Source organism: Cetorhinus maximus, chromosome 4 (assembly GCF_964194155.1).
Source record: "Cetorhinus maximus chromosome 4, sCetMax3.hap1.1, whole genome shotgun sequence".
In the NCBI taxonomy this organism is placed as follows: domain Eukaryota; kingdom Metazoa; phylum Chordata; class Chondrichthyes; order Lamniformes; family Cetorhinidae; genus Cetorhinus; species Cetorhinus maximus.
In genome coordinates, this window is record NC_135882.1 from 133,570,958 (window position 1) to 133,594,332 (window position 23,375).

A 23,375-nucleotide genomic window follows, 5' to 3' on the forward strand; every position below is an offset into this window, starting at 1 on the left:
TAATTAATGAAGACCATTCGAGTGTGAAAGGGTAAGACTGTCTGTGTCCAGCTCACTCCCAGGCTCAGGGTGCTCACTCACTTACCCTCACCCACTGTGAGAGTGGTTGAGATGCCAGTTGGTGTGTGGGAGTAAGGGTGAATGACAACTCTGAGACTGAGAATGTGCCAGACACGTACTCTCCCCTTCCTCTCCCCTCCCTCTCTCGCCTTCTCTCACACCCACTCACACACACCCACCCCTCACACACATACACTCACCCCTCATACACACCCACCCCTCACACACATACACTCACACCTCATATACACACACACACACCCAACCCTCAAACACACGAACGCACTCACTCCTTACACACAAGCACACACACTCATTCCTCACGCACATATACACACCCCTCACACACACCCCCCTCGCGCGCACACACCACCCCCCTCGCGTACACACACCACCCCCCTCGCGTACACACACCACCCCCCTCGCGTACACACACCACCCCCCTCGCGTACACACACCACCCCCCTCGCGTACACACACACACACCCCCCTCGCGCGCATACACACACACCCTCCCTCGCGCGCGTACACACACACACACACCCCCCCTCGCGCGCGTACACACACACACACCCTCGCGCGCGTACACACACACACCCCTCGCGCGCGTACACACACACACACACACACACCCCTCGCGCGCGTACACACACACACACACACACACACCCCTCGCGCGCGTACACACACACACACACACACCCCTCGCGCGCGTACATACACACACACACACCCCTCGCGCGCGTACATACATACATACATACACACACACACACACACACACACACACACACACACACACACACACACACCCCTCGCGCGCGTACGCGTACACGCGTACACACACACACACACACACACACACACACCCCTCGCGCGCGTACACACACACACACACCCCCCTCGCACGCGCGTACACACACACACACACCCTCGCGCGCGTACACACACACCCCTCGCACGCGTACACACACACACACCCCTCGTGCGCGCGCACACACACACACACACACCCCTCGTGCGCGCGCACACACACACACACACACCCCTCGCGCGCGCGCGCACACACACACACCCCTCACGCGCGTACACACACCCCTCACGCGCGTACACACAACCCCCTCGCGCGCGTACACACATACTCCCCTCGCGCGCGCGTACACACACACACCCCTCACGCGCGCGTACACACACACACACACCCCTCTCGCGCGCGTACACACACACACACCCCTCGCGCGCGCGCATACACACACCCCCCTCGCGCGCGCGCACACACACACACACACACACCCCCCTCGCGCACGTACACACACACCCCCTTCGCGCACGCACACACACACCCCCTTCGCGCACGCACACACACACACACCCCTCGCGCACGCACACACACACACACCCCTCGCATGCACAGACACCCACTTCACACACAGCCCCTTCACACACAGCCCCTTCACACACACCCCCTTCACACACACCCCCTTCACACACACACACACAGACCCCTCAAACATACATACACTCGCCCCTCAAATACACACACCCCTCACACACCCACACATGCAGCCTTCACACACTCACTCCTATCACACACACGCACACACATACACTCACCCCTCACACACATGAATACACACACACCCTTCAAACACACGAACACACTCACGCACACACACACCCCTCTCACACACACACACCCCTCACACACACACTTCATACACACACCCCTCGCACACACACTCACCCCTCAACACACACACATCCACACATACACTCTTCATACACTCACCCCTCACACACACGAATGCACACTTGCCCCTCAAACACACGAATGCAATCACCCCTTACACTCATGCACACACATTCACTCCTCACGCACACACACTCACCCCTCTCAGAACACACTCACCCTTCATGCACACACACATACGCTCTCACCCCTCACACACACACACACATATACACTCACCCCTCACACACATACACGCCTCACACACACACACACTGATCTCACACACACAGATATACACACACCTCGCGCACACATTCACCCCTCAGACACATGCACATATAATCACCCCTCATACACATGCACTCGCACAAACATACACACTCACACTTGCACCCCCCCACACGCCCCTCACACACTAGTCCCTCTGACTCACACACACAACCCCCTCACACACAGGCGTACACACACTCACAAACACACTCACCCCCCACAAACACAGGCACAGACACACACTTACAATTAACATTATAAGAATGGTCAGTCCTGTATTTGAATGGGTAATAACAGTAAACGTTAGGTCAGTCAGGTATCAGGATTGGATATTTACAGTAAAAATTATGTCATTAATCCATATGAATGGGTGCTTGAGTTTTGCCAAGACAAATTGGATCATGCTGTAACAGATAATCTTAGTTGAAATCCACCTCCTGCGTGGTTCAGGGACATTATCTGCGTGGTGAGCGGAGGCCCTGTGCATTCCAGAGACTCTCTCTCTATCTCCACATAGCCGCAGTTGCCAGCCTATCAGCAGCAAATAGTGGAGAGAAACAGGCTGTGATTGGAGGAGAAGTCCCTTGCAGAAATTATCAACCTCACTTACAGGTCTTACTGGCATTTTCAACAATCACTCCTGGGACCACACAGAGCGGCTTCCCTGCAACCTGCAGGTTGGATAATCCTGGTTAAGCGTACAGCACATTTAAATTTTATGCGCACCAGCGTAGGCGCACTAACTTAAGGGGACCGACTTTTGAGCAGCCTGCTTGGGAACTTAGAACTTGGCGAGCAGTCCCATAGTTTACATGGAACATTATTCCCCCACCCAAATCCTTGATTCCACTCCCAGGTTTCCCCACCTCTCTTGAGCTTTCTCACCTCAAAAAGATAGTTGAGAGCATCTTCTTCAGTGCTGACTTGATGAATGGAAAGCCCTCGGATATGCACACCATGGCTGTCCTCCACTATTGTCATATGGCCATCAGAGCCCACACTTTCAGTCAGGCTGGACAGGAGATCAAAGAGGGTCTCGTTGTAGATCTCCAGGTAGGAGACGTACACAGTGAGGGCAAGGTTTGCCTGTTGTCCCACTTCTTTAAAAATCTGTGGGCAAGGACATTGAACATTTTACCTTCTTGTTCTTTTCTAGTGTTTCTCCTTCCCTCTGTAACAATTTAGGGTCCTGCCATGGATATTCTCTCAGACACAATGGAGCTAGTCACTCAGGAAAGTGCTGAAACTAAAGTATCCCCTTGTGATCTGAGCCAGGCATGTACTTCTTCAATCTCTTCAAATATGCCCCAAGGTAACACTTGGGAAGACTACGCCAGACACGAATGGTTAATGTGTTGCATTTCACAGTACTTAAACTTATAGTTATGATTGATTTCATTCAATGTTTTGAGAGAGAGAGAGAAAGTAAGAAAGAAAATGTACATTTACATAACACCATTCTAATATAGGTAAACACGACAGCAAGGTTCATCAAAAAGCAACGAGTTACATGACTAGGTCATCTGTTTTAGCGATTGAAGGATACACATTGGGCAGGACACCTGGAGAACACCATTGCTCTTCTTCAAATGGTGCCATTTTACATTCGTCTAAGAGATCAGATGAAGCCTCAGTTTAATTTCTCAATTGATTAATGTCCCTCCCTAACAGCACTGTGAGTGTACCTACACTACATGGACTGCAGCGGTTCAAGAAGTCAGCTCACCACCACCTTCTCAAGGGCAATTAGGGATGGGCAATAAATGCTGGCCTAGTCAGCGATGCCCACACCCCATAAATGAATTGAAAGACGGTGCCTCCAATATTGTAGTACCCCTTCAATACTGCACTGAAGTGCTTGCCAAGGTTATGTCCTCAAGTCTCTAGGACAGCATTTGAGCCCATGACATTTTGACACAGAGCCAAGAGTGCTTTTACAATGCCAAGGCTGACGCATTGTTTAAAATTTGCCTTCCCATAATCGATAATAACCCATAGCCAATCTGTTGACAAGGAAACCACCTTTATTCCTCCCTTATTACTGAAGAAGCACCAGGCATTGAGAAATGCCTGTGGTTCCCTTTCCCCAGGTAGCTGTAAAACAGGACATACATATGGACACAGAGTATACAAATGGTTTCACTGCTGAGATGGAAAACAGAGTGTTTGCTCCCCCACAGAGAAGAAAAACAAGTCTCTCTCAATCTCCACACACCCCCACTTCATAGGCTAATGGACATTTTGCCCATGACCACCCCACCTGCCCACCCAATGAGCCAGACACCAGACCCTCCACTCAATATCAATTCTTCACGTTTTAAGGAGCATATGAGCCCAATGAAACAAAGTTGTTGACTACTGTCTCCCCACACAGAGAAATCCATCCCTGTAGAAAGGAAGGTAAGCATTGTTTTAGTTGACGGGCAATATGATTGGTGCAGGCTTGGAGGGCCGAAGGGCCTGTTCCTGTGCTGTACTTTTCTTTATTCTTTGTTCTATTCCCCCCACCTCCACTTCCTCATTCTTTGCCTGCTGTCATCTTCCCACTCCTCCATTCTCTTTTCCTCCACTTCCTCTTCTTAATTTAATCCCCTTCGTGTTCCCTGGCACCCTTAATGCTCTTGACTCTGAATCAGAAGGTTATGGATTATAGTTCCGCTCTGGACTTGAGCAAATAAATCTAGGCTGTCACTTCAATGCAGTACTGAGGCAACGTTAAAATGTTGGTTGTGTGTTCTTCCAGGTGAGATGTTAGACAAAAGACCTGTCTGTTCAAATGAAGGTGATTCCATATCACTATTCAACAAATAGAAGGAAATTCTGCTACTGCCCTGGCCAATACCCATTTGTAAACTAATACCACCAAGAGATTAGTGGTCTTTAATCTCTTTTGTCCTTTCCAGGATCTTATAGTAATTGTAGCTTTAAGGAATGTAGTGACTGTAGCTTCAAGGCTTATTGTATTGTATAGCATCACGTGACAGTGTGAATGAATCAGCTCCAAGTGTGGGTAGCCTTAGAGTGGGAGTTCTTCTTCTGGAGCTTGATGGAAGCATGTAACTGCTGCTGCAGCCTGTAAATAAAGTTTGATGTTTCTAATGAGAAACCTGTCTTGAAAATCAAGCCCACAACAAACTGGCGATGAGGATAAATCGGGTCGGGCACTGTCCCTCGCCCAGCAACTGTGAGTATCTTGTTTAAACAGAAGAAAAGGAAGATATACTCACCATATATGCCACATTGTGGCAGGATTGACTCCCTTCGAACCATCCACAGAGGATTGGTGTCAATATTTAGAAAGCCTCAGGTTCTATTTCAAGGCAAACAAAAAAATAACGAGGGAGGAAAAGAGGAGAGCAATTCTTCCAAGCATTTGCGGAAGTAAAACCTATAATTTAATTTGAAGTTTGATGACCCTGAATGCCCCTGATTCGAAGACCTTCGGTGAATTGGTAGGCCTCATTAAGGGAAACTTTTAATCTAAACCTTCAGTCACCATGCAGAGGTTCAGGTTTAGTTCAAGTTTTAGAGCCCTGGGGGAGGCCATTGCTACATACGTGACGAAATTGAGACAACTGGCTGAACACTGTGATTTTAGGGAGACCGTAAGAGATATGCTCAGGGATCGTTTGGTCTGCAGTGTGCAAGATGATGCCTTTCAATGATGCCTATTAGCTGAAGTAAACCTCGATTTTAAAAAAGCATTGGAAATAGCACTCGCAATGGAAAGCGCTGAATGGGACGTGCGAACCATACAAGGTGCACAAAATGGCGCCATTTTCCAGTTGGGGCAGGAACGGACAGCTGGGTGTGGCAGAAAAAGTTGGGACTCTGCCGCAAAGCAGGAGGCAATCCCTGCTACCCGAAAATTTAAAACAATTACAGGAAACAGCTCAGCGGCAAATTTGGAAATGAATTGTTGCCAATGTGGAAGCAATCATACTCCTGAAACTTGCAGTTTTAAAGAGGTGGAGTGCTATTTTTGACAGGAAAGAGGGCACATACTGAAGCATTGTAAAGCAAGATTGAGACAGACTCCCAGGCAACAAACTAAGTTAATTGAAGTACATAATGGGGAAGAACCAGAAACCACCAATTCTGATATTTATTCCCTATTTAATTTGGGAATTTAGAGCCAATCACTGTTACTCTGCAGGTAAATGGAAAACCTTTAATGATGGATATGGACACTGGTGCTTCAACCACTGTAGTGGGAGAGCATACCTTCAAATATTTAAATAAGGGTACTCAACAATTGAATTTGGAGCAGACTTTAGCCAAATTGAAAACTTATACTGGCGAAGCTATTCAAGTGAAGGATATTACCACTGTACCTGTTTATTATAAGCACCAAACAGCACAACTCCCAGCGATGGCAGTAGATGGCAAGTACCAAGCCTTCTAGGCCATGATTGGTTGAAAGAAATTAAACTAAACTGATCTGAAATTTTCCAGCAACAAGTAGGAGGACAGCCAGAGCTGCTAAATAAATGTGACAAGATTTTTTGAGACGAACTAGGGTGAATCAAAGTCCTACAGGCTAAGATCTTCATTGATTTGGAAGCAACTCCTTATTTCTTTAAAGCAAGGCCGATGCTATATGCTCTGACGGAGAAGGATTGAACCATTTAGAGAGGCTGGGGGCCATACAGCTGGTTCAATTCTCAGAATGGGCAGCATCTATTGTCCCCGTCTTAAAACCGGATCAGACCATCCGGATCTGTGGGGGCTATAAGCTAACAGTAAACAAAGCTGTCACAAGTACCCTATCCCCAAGAATGAGGATCTCTAAGCTAAATTAGCAGGAAGAACAACTTATACTACACTAGATATAAGTCACGTGCATCAGCAGCTGGAACTGGATGATACCTCCAGAGAGCTGTGACCATTAACACCCACAAAGGGTTATATCAATACACGTGTCTGGTGTTTCTTTGGCCTGCACGATTTTCCAGAGGACAATGGAGAGTTTGCTACAAGGATTAACTCAAATCGTGGTCTACTTGGATGATGTCCTAATAACAGGGTTCATGGAAACTGAACACTTGGCTAATTTGGAGGAAGTCTTGAAACGATTTTTGGAAGCAGGGGTGCACTTACAAAAAGAAAAGTGTACCTTTCAGACAAGCTAAGTCATTTATTTGGGCCACTAGGTGCATGCCCAAGGGTTACACCCGGTAGAAGAAAAAGTTAAAGCTATTAAGGAGGCACCTTCACTAAAAATGTCTCTGAACTCAAGTCATTCTTAGATATGGTTAATTATTATGATTGATTTCTACCCAACTTATCAATGGTCCTAGCCCCTCTACACTCATTATTAAAGTAAAACCAGCATTGGGTTTGGAAGTCACTGCACGAAGAAGCAATCACGAAAGTTAAACAACTCTTGCACTCTTCAAACTTGTTAGTACACTACGACTCGACAAAGGAATTGGTACTAACCTGCGACACATCCCCCTATGGCATGAGAGCTGTACTATCGCGCAAGATGGACGACGCTTCAAAAAGGCCGATAGACTACATGTCCAGGGCCTTTTCCAAGGTTGAGAAAGGGTATTCGCAAATCGAGAAAGAAGGATTATTGATTATTTTTGGAGTTAAAAAATTCCATCAATTTGTACATGGCCAACACTTTACGATACTGTCTGACCACAAAACGCTCTTTGGTCTCTTCTGAGAAGAAAAGGCTATCCCCTCCCGTAGCTTCTGTATGAATTCGAAGATGGGCTCTAATTTTATCCACATATGAATACACTTTTGTGCTCAGACCAGGGATGCGTATAGCCAATGCTGATGCCCTAAGTTGTCTTCCTTTGCAGGAGAGAAATGAACATGCCCCAGTTCCCCAAGAGATCGTATTAGTGATGAATTTCCTGGATTCCTCGCCAGTCTGCGCAAGGCAGATAAGGAACTGGACGGATTGTGATCCAGTCCTGTCTAGAGTGAGAGACCAGGTGTTGAAAGGATGGTCCCAGGAACCAGTCCCTGACAAATTGAAGCCATTCTTCACTCGTAAGAATGAATTGAGCAGTCAAGATGCTATCCTGTTATGGTGTGCGCAAGTAATTGTTCCTTCGCAAGGATGGGAACCGCTCTTAGCAGAGTTACACAGCGCACATTTGGGAATCTCAAGAATGAAGATGATTGTGCAAAGTTACATTTGGTTGCTGGGCATGGACAGTGATATCGAGAAGGTGGTTAAACACTGTATACAATGCCAACAACTACAGAAGTTACCTGTTGTGGCCCAACTACACCTGTGGGAATAGCCTGGTAGGCCCTAGATGCACATAGATTGCATTGGTCCTTTTCTAGGCATCATGTTCCTACTAATAATTGATGCAAATGCCAAATGGCTAGACTTTTACAAAGTTAGGTCGCCAACGTCAGGTGCGACTATAGAAAAGTTACGCCAAAGCTTTTCTATACATGGATTGCCAGAAGTATTCATCTCAGACAAAAGGTACTGCATTTATTAGCACTGTCGTCTAGTGGATTAGCTGAGAGAGCAGTACAGACTTTTAATACTGGGATGAAAAAATTATCAGGAGGATCATTGGAGACTGAACTTTCACGTTTCCTGTTACGCTACAGAACAACCCCCCACACTACTACAGGTTCAACACCTTCAGAGTTACTTATGAAGCAACACCTTTGAATGAGATTAAGCCTGATACTCCCCAGTTTGGAGGGGAATGTGGAGAAAAGTCAAAAGAATCAAAAAGTGACTCATGATTTGCATAGTCGTAAGTGAGAATTCACTGTCAGTGAAGCAGTGTACATACAAAACTTCGATGGTGGATCGAGTTGGTTACCTGATGTTTCTGTGACTGGACCCTTGTCGAACCACACAGAAGTGGAGGGCCGGATCACCCGCAAACAAGTGGGTCATTTGAGAAGAAGGGAGATAACCCAACAAAATGATGTTCCACCACCTATAACCATTGCAGAACCTGTGGTCTTTGTTGAAGTTGTTCACCGAAGGATAGGCATACCAGATGTCTCTGTCAGAGCAAATAACACTGAACTGCCTGTGCCTAAAGAGGTACCTGATGTTGTTCCGGTTCCAGATAATGTGGGTCTTGTAAGAGATTCGAAAGTTGTGGAGCTACGACGTTCCACCCAGGTCAAGAAACCATCTGAGAGACTAAGTTTACAATTCCATATATATACTTGTAATGTCATGAAGGTAGATATTCTTGTAAATGCGAACTGTACAAAAAATTAAAAGGGGGAAGAATGTAGTAATTGTAGCTTTAAGGAATGTAGTGACCATAGCTTTAAGACTTATTGTGTTGTATTGTATCACGTGACACTGTGAACGAATCAGCTCTAAGTGCGGGAACCTTAGAGTGGGAGTTCTTCTTCTAGTTGTGAAGCTTGATGGAAGCATGTAACTGCTGCTGCAGCCTGTAAATAAAGTTCAATGTTTTAAATGAGAAACCTGTCTGGAAAATCAAGTACATAACAGATCTTTACAAATTTGCTGCTGCATTGCCCACACACCAACAGTAACAACAATTCAAAAGTAATTAATTGGATGTTCTGTGGATATATATGTATGTAGGTACAATATGCAAATTTTTTCCTTACAAAGAATATCTTGTTTGCTAGTGGGCTGTTCCTTTCATCTCTAGCTTTTAACTTCTATCATTTCATTGCAAGTTTTCTTTTCTCTGTTTAATCTATACTCCTACCCCTATTCATCCTATAGCAATGGTGCCCAAACTGTGGCCCTGGGGTCACATGCTGCCCCAGAACTCTGCCACTCCATCCCTTGATTGTACAACAGGCCATATTAATGAGATTGAGGCTTAATTTTGGCCAGCCTCCGTCCACGCATTGTGGCTGCATCACCTTCATGCACAAACTGGCGCCATCTTGTGTATACTCCAGTGATTAGTTGAAGCCAGCCTTGGGCTTTTAAAGCTTGTATATTGCTGGATGAACAGAAGATAAGGGAAGTAAGGATTTTCAGTGTTGAGAATCTGTGGAAGAAGGAGTTACAACAGGAAGTGGAGTGATGAGTGGTAGCTAAATTTGCCAATGACGCCAAGATAGGTAGAAAAGTAAATTGTCAAGAGGGGTTAGATAATTAGCAGATGGAGTATAATGTGGGAAAATGTAAGCTTGTCCACTTTGACAGGAAGGATAGAAAAGTAGTATATTATTTAAATGGAGAGAGATTGCAGAACCCAGTGGTACACAGAGATCTGGGTGTCCTGGTACATGAATCACAAAAAGTTAGTATGCAGGTACAGCAAGTGATTAGGACGGCAAATGGAATGTTGGCATCTATTGCAAGGGGAATGGAATATAAAAGTAGGAAAATTTACTGCAGCTTTACAGGGCTTTGGTGGGACCACATCTGGAATACTGTGTACAGTTTTGGTCTCTTATTAAAAAATAGATATAATTGCACTGGAAGCAGTACAGAGAAGGTTCACTTAATTCATTCCTGGGATGATTTATCTTATGAAGAAAGGTTGAACAGGTTGGACCTACGCCCAATGGAGTTTAGAAAAATAAGAGGTGATCTAATTGAAACATATAAGATCCTGAAGGGAAACTGACAGGATAGATTATGGGAGGATGTTTCCATTTGTGGGGGAGTCTAGAACTAGGGGGACACGGTTTAAGAATAAGAGGTCTCCCTTTCAAGATGGAGATGAAGAGAATTTTTTTCTCTCAGAGGGTTGTTAATATGTGGAATTCTCTTCCTCAGAAAGCAGGGGAGGTTGGGTCATTGAATTTATTCAAGGTAGAGTTAAACAGATTTTTGATAGACAAGGGAGTCAAGGGTTATTGGGAGCAGACAGGAAAGTGGACTTGAGGTCACAACTAGATCAGCCATGATCATACTGAATGACAGAGCAGGTTTAAGGGGCTGAATGGCCTACCCCTGCTCCTACGTCCTATGTTCCTATGAGTTTTGATTAATTTATGACAATGTAGGAAGAAGGAACACATGTAGGACATTATATCTGAAAGCTCAGAGTGAACAGGAGAAGAAATCTCAAAGAACCAGTGATTGTAGTTCGATCATTGCAAATCAGTACCTGTTGAATTGCCCTGGGAATGATACCACGGTAGTCATATTTCTCTGTAGCTCCAGTCATTGTGTAGGTTTTTCCTGACCCTGTTTGTCCATAGCACATTATTGTACCTACAGAAAATGTGAAGAACAGTCTTTCATTAATATATGGTATTTGCTTCCCTGTCCCCTGCTCCCCAGATTTTTTTTTGAAGACAGGGAGACATTTTTTTGTGTGGTCATCGAGGGATGTGAACGTTGAGGAATTAAAGAGTATTCCATTTTGAGCAGAGTGTGTTGGAGGCAGCTTCAACTGTGGCTTTCCCAAAGGGAATTGGATAAGCACCTGAAGAGAAAAAGACTACAGGAGGTGTTCTTGTAGAGAGCCAGCAAAGCCATGATGGGCTGAATGGCTTCTTTCTGTGCTGTAACCATTCTATGATTCTATGAGCACCAGGGTTTTGAGCATAAAACATTTTCAATACAAATAAAAATAAGCTGGAAATGCACAACAAGCCTTATGCATCAATTGAAAATTTGTCAGGTTTGGAAAATAAGTCAGTCCTTAAATGGTAATGTTGCAGGCTGTTGACATAGAACCATAGAATAGTTACAGAAGGAGGCCATTTGGCCCATCTTGTCCATGCCAGCCCGAGGACACCCAGGTGCCCTTTCTAATCCCACCTTCCTGCACCCGGCCCATAGCCCTGCATCTTACAGCACTTAAGGTGCAAATCCAGGTACTTTTTAAAAGAGTTTAGAGTTTCTGCCTCTACCACCAGCTTGGGCAGTGAATTCCAGACACCCACTACCCTCTGCATAAAAAAAGTTCTTCCTCATGTCCCCCTTACACCTTCTGCCACTTATCTTGAATCTATGTCCCCCGGTTCTAGAATTCTCCACCAAGGGAAACAATTTTATCCTGTCCACTCTATCTATTCCCCTCATAATTTTGTACACCTCAATCAAGTCACCTCTCAGCCTTCTTTGTTCTAAGGAAAATAACCCCAACCTATCCAATCTCTCCTCGTAGCTACACTTTTCTAACCCTGGCACAATTCTTGTAAACCTCCTCTGCACTTTCTCCAGAGCTATTATGTCCTTCCTGTAATGTGGTGACCAGAACTGCACACAATACTCCAGTTGTGGCCTCACCAGTGTTTTATACAATTCCAACATTATATCCTTGCTTTTATATTCTATACCTCTGCCAATGAAAGAGAGCATTCCATATGCCTTCTTTACAACCTTGTCTACTTGAACTGCTGGCTTCAGGGACCTGTGTACTTGTACGCCAAGATCTCTCACTTCATCTACCCCTCATAGTATATTCCCATTTATTGTGTAATCCCTGTAACTGTTTGACCTCCCTAAATGTATGACCTCACACTTCTCTATGTTAAAATCCATCTGCCACTTTAGCGCCCACTCCACCAACACATCTAAATCGTTTTGGAGATTATGGCTATCCTCTACAGTATCCACTACTAGGCCAATCTTTGTGTCATCTGCAAATTTCCCAATCGTGCCCCCCACGTTCACATCCAAGTCGTTAATATATAACACAAATAGCAAGGGTCCCAACACCGAGCCCTGTGGAACACTACTTGAGACAACTTTCCATTCGCAAGGGCATCCATCGACCATTACCCTTTGTTTCTTGTTACAAAGCCAACCTTTCATCCAGTTTGCCACGTTACCCTGAATCCCATGGGTTTTTTACTTTCCTGGCCATTCTGCCATGTGGGACCTTGTCAAATGCCTTACTAAAATCCATGTACATAACATCCACTGCACTACCTTCATCAACCCTTCTTGTCACTTCCTCAAAGAATTCAATCAAATTTGTGAGGCAAGACCTTCCTTTAACAAATCCATGCTCACCATCCCTGACTAGTCCATGCCTTTCCACATGACAGTTAATCCTATCTCTCAGGACTGATTCTATTAAATTGCTCACCACCGATGTAAGACTAACTGGCCTATAATTGTTCGGCATTTCCTTTGATCCCTTTTTAAACAATGGGACTACGTTTGCATTTCTCCAGTCCTCCGGTACCTCCCCTGTATCTAGTGAAGATTGGAAAATCATCCTCAGAGCATCTGCTATCTCCTCCCTGACTTCCTTCAGCAGCCTCGGAAACAATCCATCTGGCCCTGGTGACTTATCAGCTTTCAAGGATTTCAACCCTTCAAGTACTTCCTCTCTCTTTATGACTATCCCGTCCAATATCTCGCAGTGTTCCTCCTGGGCTACTATATCTACATCCTCCCTTTCCTTTGTAAACATGGAGACAAAATATTCATTCAAAACCCTTTCCACAGCCTCTGCACCTACACACAAGTTTCCATCTTCATCTCTGATAGGTCCCACTTTTTTCTTAACTAACCTTTTAGCATTAATGTATTGGTGAGACATCTTTGGGTTATCTTTAACTTTACTTGCTAATCTTTTTTCATGGCCTCTCTTTGATTTCCTTATTTACTTCGTCCCTACACTTCCTATATTCGTCTAGGCTATCTGCAGTGCTTAGTTCTTTGTGCCTATCATACGCTTTCTTTTTCTGTTTGATCTTCCCCTGTATTCCTCTAGACAACCAGGGGGGTCTAGATTTGGCCGTACCACTCTTATTTTTGTAGGGGACATGTCTACTTTGTACAATTAGGATCTCGCTTTTTAGTGCTTCCCGCTGGTTTTCCACTGTTTTATCCTCCTGCAGTGCTGTCCAGTCCACCTTAGCCAAGTCCCTTCTCATTTCTGCAAAATTTGCCTTCCCCCAGTTCAAGACTTTTACTCCTGCCTTATCTCTGTGCTTTTGCATGGTAATGCTAAATCTAACTGAATTGTGATCACTGTCCCTGATATGGTCGCCAACTGTCACTTCACCCACTTGCCCTTCTTCGTTCCCCAAGACTAGGTCTAGAATTGCATCTCCTCTCGTTGGGTTTGTCACTAATTGGCTGAAAGAATTTTCCTGGACACACTGCATGAATTTTTCTCCTTATATTGTTTGAATCCCAGTTGATATTAGGATAGTTGAAGTCTCCTATTATTGCCCTCTTGTTCTTACAAGCAGAAATTTGCCTACATGTTTGTTTTTCTATCTCCCTTTCACTATCTGGGGGTCTGTTGTATACTCCCAGTAGTGTGACTGCCTCTTTTTTATTTCTAAGCTCAATCCATAAAGCCTCGTTTGTTGACCCATTTAGTATATCATCCCTTCTCACAACTGGAATTGATTCTTTAACCATTAGTGCTACCCCCCCACTCCTTTTTTATCTCCTACTCTATCGTGTCTGAAGACTCTATAACCAGGGATATTAAGCTGCCAGTTTTGTCCCTCCTTTAGCCAGGTCTCCATTATAGCAACGACATCCTGCTGCCATGTGTCTACCTGTGCTCTTAACTCATCTACCTCTGAAATTAAAAACAGAAAATGCTGGGAAGAGGCAAGCAGGCCATTAGCAGTTGAATAAGGGAAAAACACACACCCCTCACCCTGCAAGGGCACCAAAGACATTGGATCGCCTTTCCCATTCTTAGGTTCTGGATTTTTGTGGTTTCCTGTATCTTTCTAGTACACTTTGAATTTACTTCAGAATTCCTTTGTTTCCATTAGTTTTCATCATCTATTTTTATGCAGACCATCGTGACTGTGCTGATAGAGTTATCCAATTAGTCCCACTCCCTTATTCTCTACCTATAGCCTTATATTTTGTTCCCATTGAGTACTTATCAACTTCCTTTATAAAAGTTACTATTGAATCTGCTTCCACCATTAGCTCAGGCAGTGTATTCCAGTTTACAGCAGCTCATTGTGAAAAAAAAATCTTCATATCGCGTCTGGTTCTTTTGCCAGTCCCTAAAATCTGTGTCCTCTGGTTACCAACACTTCTGCCACTGGAAACAATTTCTCCTTATTTACTCCATCAAAACCATTCGTGATTTTGAACAGCTCTATCAAATCTTCTCTTACCTTTCTCTGCTCTAGGGAGGACAACCTAGTCTCTAGTTTTCTAGTGTCTCCACATAACTGGAGGCCCTCATCCCTGGCACCATTTTAGTAAATCTCCACTGTACCCTCTCTAAGGCTTGACATCCTTTATAAAGTGTGACACCCAGAACTGAACACAATCCTCCAGCTGAGGCCTAACTAGTGTTTTATAAAAGTTTAGCATATATTCTTTCCTTTTGTACTATATGCCTCTATTAATAAAGCCAAAGATCTCATATGCCTTCCTAAAAGCCTTCTCAACCTATTTTGCTACATTCAAAGATTTGTGTATATATATCCCCAGGTCTCTCTATTTCTGTACCCTCTTTAAAATTTACCTTATATTGCCTCTCCTCATTGCTTCCACCAAAATAACTTCTGTGTTAAATTGCATTTGCCATGTGTCTGCCCATTTTGCCAATTTGTCTATGTCTTCCTGAACTCTGCTATTATCCTTCTCATTGTTTACTACATTTCCAGCTTTTGTGTCATCTGCCAACTTTAAAATTATATCCTTTATACCCAAGTCCATGTCATTAATATATATTAAAACAACAAATAGTCTTTATACTAATCTCCCTGGGAACACCACAGCATACTTCCCTCCAGTCTGAAAAATAACTGCTCACCACTACCCTCTGCTTTCTGTCCCTTAGCCAATTTTATATCCATGCTACTACTGTCAAAGGTCTTTCTAGGGCAAAGTGTGATATCTAGTGAAGGGAACTTATAACGCAATGAGGAGTGTAGAAGAGCATACCAGGAGCAGCACCAGGCGTACCTAAAACTGATCTGCCAAACTGGCAAAGCTATAGTACACTGCTTACTAAATAGCAGAAGCTGTACGCTATAGACAGAACTAAGTGATCCTACAACCAACAGAACAGAACAAAACTTCACAGTCATGCCTTAACCAGTGATGGTGGAGAATTAAGTGAAGAGTGGGCTCCATGAATATCCCCATCCTCATTGATGGGAGAGCTCGGCACGTGGGTACAAAAGACACAGCTGAAGCATTTGCAAGCATCTTCAGCCAGAAGTACCGAGTTGGCTCCAGCCAAGCTATTCCACGACAGCTATAACACTGGCATCTACGTGATCAAGTGGAAAATTGCCTAGGTATGTCCTGTCCACAAAAAGCAGAACAAATTCAGTCCAGCCAATTGCAGCCCAACAGCCTACTCTCAATCATCAACAAAGTGATGCAAAGTGTCGTTGACAGTGCTAACAAGCAGCACCTACGCATCAAATACCCACTCATTGATGGTCAGTTTGGGTCCTGCCAGCACCACTCAACTCCAGACCTCATTACATCCTTCGTTCAAACATTGTCAAAAGCCAAGAGGTGACGTGAGAGTGATTTCCTTTGACATTAAGATAGCATTTGACCATGGATGGCAACATGGTACCCGTGTAAAGTTGAAGTCATTGGGAATTGGGTGGTGATGGGTGGGGGAGGGGAACTCTCCGCTGATTGGAGTCATACCTAATATAAAGGAAGATGGTTGAGGTTGTTGGAGATCAATCATCTCAGCCTCAGGAAATCGCTGCAGGAGTTCCTCAGTGCAGTGTCCTCGGCCCAACCATCTTCAGCTACTTCATCAATGACCTTCCCTCCATCATAAGGTCAGAAGTATGAATATTTGCTAATGAAATACCGTGATTAGTTCTATTCACAGCTCCTCAGGTAAGGAAGCTGTCCATGCCCATGTGCAGCAAGACCTGGCAACAGTCAGGCTTGAACTGATAAGGGCATGTAACATTCACACCACACAAGTGCCAAGTAATGATCATCTGCAGTGAGAAAGAGTGTCTAACCATCTTCCCTTAACTTTCAATGGGATTACCATTGCTAAATCCCCCATTATCAACCTGGTTGGGAGAGGAGGGAGAGTGGGAGATTGAAGTCACAGTTGGCCAGAAAAGCAAGTCAATGAGTCACATAAATACTCTGGCTAAAAGAGCAGATCAGAGGCTGAGAATTCTGCGTCAATTAACTCACGTTCTGACTCCCAAAAGCCTTTCCATCATGTACAAGGCACAATCAGGAATATGGTGGAATACTCTCCATTCGCTTGGAAGAGTACAGCTCCAATAAACACAGCAATATCCAGGACTATGCAGCCAGCTTGGCTGGCACCCTATCCACCAGCTTAAACATTCACTCCCTCTACCACCGATGCAAAGTGGCAACAGTGTGTACCATAAATGGCAGGCACTGCAGTAACTTGACAAAGCTTCTTCAACAGATCACCCAAACCTGTATTATCTTAGAAGGACAAGGGCAGCAGACACCTGGAAATACCACTACCGACCTGCAAGTTGCCTCCTATGTCACACAACATCCTGGCTTAGAAATATATCACTGTTCCTTTATGTTAGGTGGGTAAAAATCTTGGAACTCCCTATCTTTTTTTTAATTCATTGACAGGATGTGAGTTTCACTGGCTGGGATGCAGTTATTGCCCATCCCTAGTTGCCCTTGAGAAGGTGGTGGTGAGCTGCCTTCTTGAACCGCTACAGTCTATGTGGTGTAGGTACACCCACAGTATTGTTAGGAAGGGAGTTCCAGGATTTTGACCCAGCGACAGTGCAGGAATGGCAATATCTTTCCAACTCAGGATGGTGAGTGTGTTGGAAGGGAACTTCCAGGTGGTGGTGTTCCCATCTAACAGCTGCCTTTTTCCTTCTAGACGGTAGGGGTCGTGGGTTTGGAAGGTGCTGCCTAAGGAGCTTTGGTGAATTCCTGCAGTGCATCTTGTAGATGGTACAGACTGCTGCCACTGTGCGTCTGTGATGGAGGGAGCGAATGTTTGTGATTGTGGTGCCAATCAAGCGGTCTGCTTTGTCCTGGACGGTGTCAAGCTTCTTGAGTGTTGTGGGAGCTGCACTCATCCAGTGGGGAGTATTCCATCACACTCCTGACTTGTAGCTTGCAGACGGTGGACAGGCTTTGGGGAGTCAGGAGGTGAGTTACTCATCACAGGATTCATAGCCCCTGACCTGATTTTGTAGCCACAGTATTTATATGGCTCATCCAATTCAGTTTCTGGTCAATGGTAACCCCCCAGGATGTTGATAGTAGGGGATTTAGTGATGGTAATGCCATTAAGCGTCAAGGGGCTATGGTTAGATTCTCTCTTGTTGGAGATGGTCATTGCCTCGCACTTGTCTGGCACAAATGTTACTTGCCATTTGTCAGCTCAAGCCTGGATATTGTCCACATCTTGCTGCATTTGGACATGGACTGCTTCAGTATCTGAGGGGTTGCGAATGGTGCAATCATCAGTGAACATCCCCACTTCTGACCTTATGATGGAAGGTCATTGCTGAAGATGGTTGGCCCGAGGACACTACCTGAGGAACTCCTGCAGTGATGTCCTGGAGCTGAGATGACTGACCTCCAACAACCACAACCTTCTTCCTTTGTGCTAGGTATGACTCCAACCAATGGTGAGTTTTCCCCCTGATTCTAGCTTTGTTAGGGCTCCTTAATGCCACACTCGGTCAAATGCTGCCTTAGTGTCAAAGGCAGTCACTCTCACCTCACCACGGGAGTTCAACTCTTATGTCCATGTTTGAACAAAGGCTGTAATGAGGTCAGGAGCTGAGTGGCTCTGGCGGAACCCAAACTGGGCGACAGTGAGCAGGTTATTGCTAAGCAAGTGCCGCTTGATAGCACTGTTGATGACCCCTTTCATTACTTTACTGATGATCAAGATGGGGCTGTAATTGGACGGGTTAGCTTTGTCCTGCTTTTTGTACACAGGACATACCTGGGCAATTTTCCACATAGCCCAGTAGATGCCAGTGTTGTAGTTGTCTTGGAACAGCTTGGCTGGGGTGCAGCAACTTCTGGACCACAAGTCATCAGTACAATTTGTGGGGGGTGGTGGCATAGTGGTATTGTCACTGGACTAGAGTTCCAGAGACCCAGGGTTCTGGGGACCTGGATTTGAATCCCATCAGAGCGGATGGTGATATTTGAATTCAATAAAAAAATCTGGAATCAAAAGTCTGATGATGACCATGAAACCATTGCTGATTGTCGTAAAAACGCATCTAGTTTCACTTTAGGGAAAGAAATCTGCCGTCCTTACCTGGTCTGGCCTATATGTGACTCCAGGAAGGTATGTCGTTTAGGATTCGGCCAGCACAGCAATGTGGTGGACTTTTAAATGCCCTCTGAACTTGGGCAATTAAGGATGGGCAATAATTGCTGGTCAGCCAGTGCCCACACCCCATGAATAAATTAAAAAGAACTACTGCCGGAATATTGTCAGGGCCCATAGCCTTTGCACTATCCAGTGCCTTCAGCCATTTCTTGATGTCATGTTGAGTGAATCGAATTGGCTGAAGACTGGCATCTGTGATGATGGGGACCTCTGGAGGAGCCTGAGGTGGATCATCCACTCGGCACTTCAGACTGAGGGTTGTTATAAACGCTTCAGCCTGATCTTTTGCACTGACGTGCCGGGCTCCCCTATCATTGAGGATGGGGATATTTGCAGAGCCTCCTCTTCATGTGAGCTGTTTAATTGTACACCACAATTCACGACTGGATGAGACAGGACTACAGAGCTTAGATCTGATCCATTGGTTGTGGGATTGCTTAGCTCTGTATAGCACTTGCTGCTTATGCTGTTTGGCATGCAAGTAGTTCTGTGTTATATGTTATTCACCAGGTTGACAACTCATTTTTAGATATGCCTGTTGCTGCTCCTGGCACGCCCTCTTTCACTCTTCATTGAGCCAGGGTTGATCTCCTGGCTTGATGGTAATGGTAGAGTGAGGGATATGCCGGGCCATGAGGTTACAGATTGTGTTCGAGTACAATTCTGCTGCTGATGGTCCACAGCGCCTCATAGATGCCCAGTCTTGAGTTGCCAGATCAATTTGAAATCTATCCCATTTAGCACGGTGGTAGTGCCACACAACACAATGGAGGGTATCCGCAATGTGAAGGCAGGGCTTCGTCTCCACAACGACTGTGAGGTGGTCACTCCTACCCATACTGTCATGGACAGATGCATCTGTGGCAGGCAGGTTGGTGAGGATGAGGTCAAGTATGTTTTTTCCTCTTGTTGGTTCCCTCACCAATTGCCGCAGACCCAGTCTAGCAGATATGTCATTTAGGACTCAGCCAGCTCGGTCAGTAGTGGTGCTACCGAGCCACTCTTGGTGATGGACATTGAAGTCCCCCACCCAGAGTACATTCTGCCCCATTGCCACCTTAAGCGCTTGCTCCAAGCGATGTTCAACATGGAGGAGCACTGATTCATCAGCCGAGGGAGGGCAGTACGTGATAATCAGCAGGAGGTTTCCTTGCCCATGTTTGACTTGAGGCCATGAGACATCGTGAGGTCCGGAGTCGATGTTGAGGACTCCTAGGGCAACTCCCTCCTGACTGCCACTCCTGCTGGGTCTGTCCTGCCCGTGGGACAGGGCGTCACCAGGAATGGTGATGGTGGAGTCAGGGACATTATCTGTAAGATATGATTTCGTGAGGATGACTATGTTAGGCTGTTGCTTGACTAGTCTGTGAGATAGCTCTCCCAATTTTGGCACTAGCCCCCAGATGTTAGTAAGGAGGACTTTGCAGGGTCGTCAGGACTGAGTTTGCCGTTGTCGTTTCCAGTGCCTCGGTCGATGCTGGGTGGTTCATTAGGTTTCATTCCTTTTTTGTGACTTTGTAGCGGTTTGATAGAACTGAGTGGCTTGCTAGGCCACTTTAGAGAGCATTTAAGAGTCAACCACATTGCTGTGGGTCTGGGGTCACATATAGGCTGACCACATAAGGGCGACAGATTTCCTTCCCTCAAGGACATTAGGCTAACTGCAATGTGAAAGCACCTTCAACAAACAGATTGCATTGGTTCAAGGCAGCTCACCAGCACCTTCTCAAGGGTAATTAGGGATATGTAATGAATGCTGGCCTTGCCAGGGAAGCCAACATCCTATGAACAAATTTTAAAAATCTGCATGGCTAACTGCAATTTTAAATCAACGTTCACACTTAAGAAACGGTTTACACTTTCAATGTCATCAGAAACAGGCTCAATCCCTTCTGGAAACAGGATCACAAATCTTATTCTCACTGAATGACCTGAACTGAGAGTCCTCAATTTGCTCCCAACCAGGGGGTTTGATCTACGTACTGCTGAAGCCATTTATTGTGCTAGAGACCACATTCTTTGCGACGGCATTGTACACAATATCCTGCGGAGCATTGTGGAGAATCCCATCTACTTTGAATGACCAGTCACTATGTTGATTATTGACCACATCCTTACGCTGGTCTGGTCTGGTGTGAATATGTATCGTCTGCAATGAGATTAAAAGTGAAATGAAATCATTTGAATACATTTAAAAAATATATTCTTATATTAATAGTTCATATTAACAAGGAAGCTGAAATATAAACAGAAATTTCTAGAAATATTCAGCAAGCCAGGCAGCACCAATGGAGAGAGAAACAGAGTTAACCTTTCAGGTCGATGACCTTTCATCATAGAGTCATAGAGATGTACAGCACAGAAGGCGGCCCCTCGCTCCATCGAATCTGCGCCAGTCAAACAAGTACCTAGCTATTCTAATCCCATTTTCCAGCACTAGACCCATAGCCTTGTATGCCATGGCATCGCAAGTGCATATCCAAATACTTCTTAAATGTTATGAGGGTATCTGCCTCTACCACCCTTTCAGGCAGTGAGTTCCAGATTCCCACCATCCTCTGGGTGAAATGGGAAAAGTTGGAACATAATAGGTTTTAAGTAAGTGAAAGGAGGAGTGTGGGATAAAAGAACACAAGGAAGGTCTGTGGTAGGATTAAGAGATTAAATAACAAAAGGAGTTGGTAGTGCAAGGCCAAAAGGCACAGTAAGGGGCCAATTAGAAAAAACAAAAGATGTATCTAGAGGAGATATGAATGGTAGAATGATGAACAACTGCCATCCAAAACCAAAAACAAGAGAAAAATGAAAAATGAGTTAAAACCAAAACTTGCAAAGAAAAAGGGACATAATGGGGGCAGACACTGTCTGAAATCGTAGAACTCAATGTTGTCTGGACTGTAAAGTGCCTAATTGAAAGATGAGGTGCTGTTCCTTGTGCTTCCATTGAACTTCATTGAAACACTGTAGTAGGTCATGGGCAGAGAGGTTAGCATGAGAGAAAGGTGGAGAATTAAAATACAAGCAATTAGAAGTTCAGGGTCACACCTACAGGCTGAATGGAAACGTTCTGTAAAGTACTCACCCAACCTACGTTTGGTCTTCCCAATGTAGTGCAGACCGCATTATGAGCAGCGAATGTAAAGCACTTTTGGAACAAAGGGCAGAATTGTCTGGTCCAATTGGCGGCGGGTGTCATGGCGGGTGTGAGCAGACAAAATGATGAGAAGGCCAAAAATAGGTTGCACGCCGTCATGAAACCAGTTTGTGACCGCCCGCTCCACCATTCAGTGGTGGGCCATGTTTCCCGTTGGAAACTTAATTTCAATGCATTTGCACCTCATTACTGTACCCTCATGCCGGAATCAGCCCTCACATCAAATTTATCTCCCACTTCGGCGTTACTTCAGAGCGGCGTGCTTCATGACTACCTTTAAAAGATATGCACCTGGCGAGCTCAACTTCGAGGGGAACTCAGAGGTGAGTGCACACAACCATGTGCAACACTTGCGAGCATCACCCATAGGACATCAAGGAAGGGGCACTGCGCATTCTTGGGGGCACAGGCAAGTCGCTTTTTCTTGGCTGGTTTTCAGTGCAGTGCCGGGGCAAGGGCTCAGTGCAGGAGAGGCAAGGGTGGGGGGCAAGGCAGCACAGACTGAAGGAAGAACACAAGCACATGCCAAAGATGGGGGGGCAGTGAGGGAAGCAGCCACGCACATGGAAAAGCTTGCTAAAAGTGAGCATTCTTCTGCAGCTGAGACCATTCAACAGTAGCTCCATTGACATGCTTAAGTTGGGCCCCTGAAGCTTTTCTGCCCACTCAAGCAACGCAAAAGCATGAGTGTGCAACTAAATGCTCCAGAACCTTTCATCCCTCAAGCACAGACTGTGAGTTAATGTGTGTTTTAGGGGGCAGCAGAACAATTGGCCAACTGAGCAAATTGTAGAATCCCCTTACAAAAGGTGACCATGGCACAGTCATTTGTGGAGGTGCTCAGAGCCTCTTGCAATGTCTTTATTAAGGTTTGGACCAGTATCCCTCATGGTTCAAGCTAACAACGCAGCCTTGCACTGCAGGTTAGGGGAATGCCTGCTCCTGAGCTGAGGGC

General features: G+C 45.3%; 1 protein-coding gene across 4 annotated transcripts in view; it reads right to left on the bottom strand.

Annotated features, from left to right (window-relative positions):
• The window catches only part of kif9 (kinesin family member 9), a 176,104-nt gene that overhangs the window by 148,131 nt on the left and 4,598 nt on the right, over positions 1-23,375 (bottom strand). For 2 of the 4 annotated variants that reach the window (XM_078540859.1, XM_078540863.1), the window contains exons 2-4: positions 21,250-21,415; positions 11,122-11,228; positions 2,948-3,172 (exon numbers count right to left, since the gene is read on the bottom strand). In XM_078540859.1, coding sequence (XP_078396985.1) covers positions 2,948-3,172; positions 11,122-11,228; positions 21,250-21,415 — 498 coding nt within the window. The remainder of the gene's footprint in view (positions 1-2,947; positions 3,173-11,121; positions 11,229-21,249; positions 21,416-23,375) is intronic. The other 2 variants (XM_078540862.1, XM_078540861.1) reach the window with 1 other exon arrangement.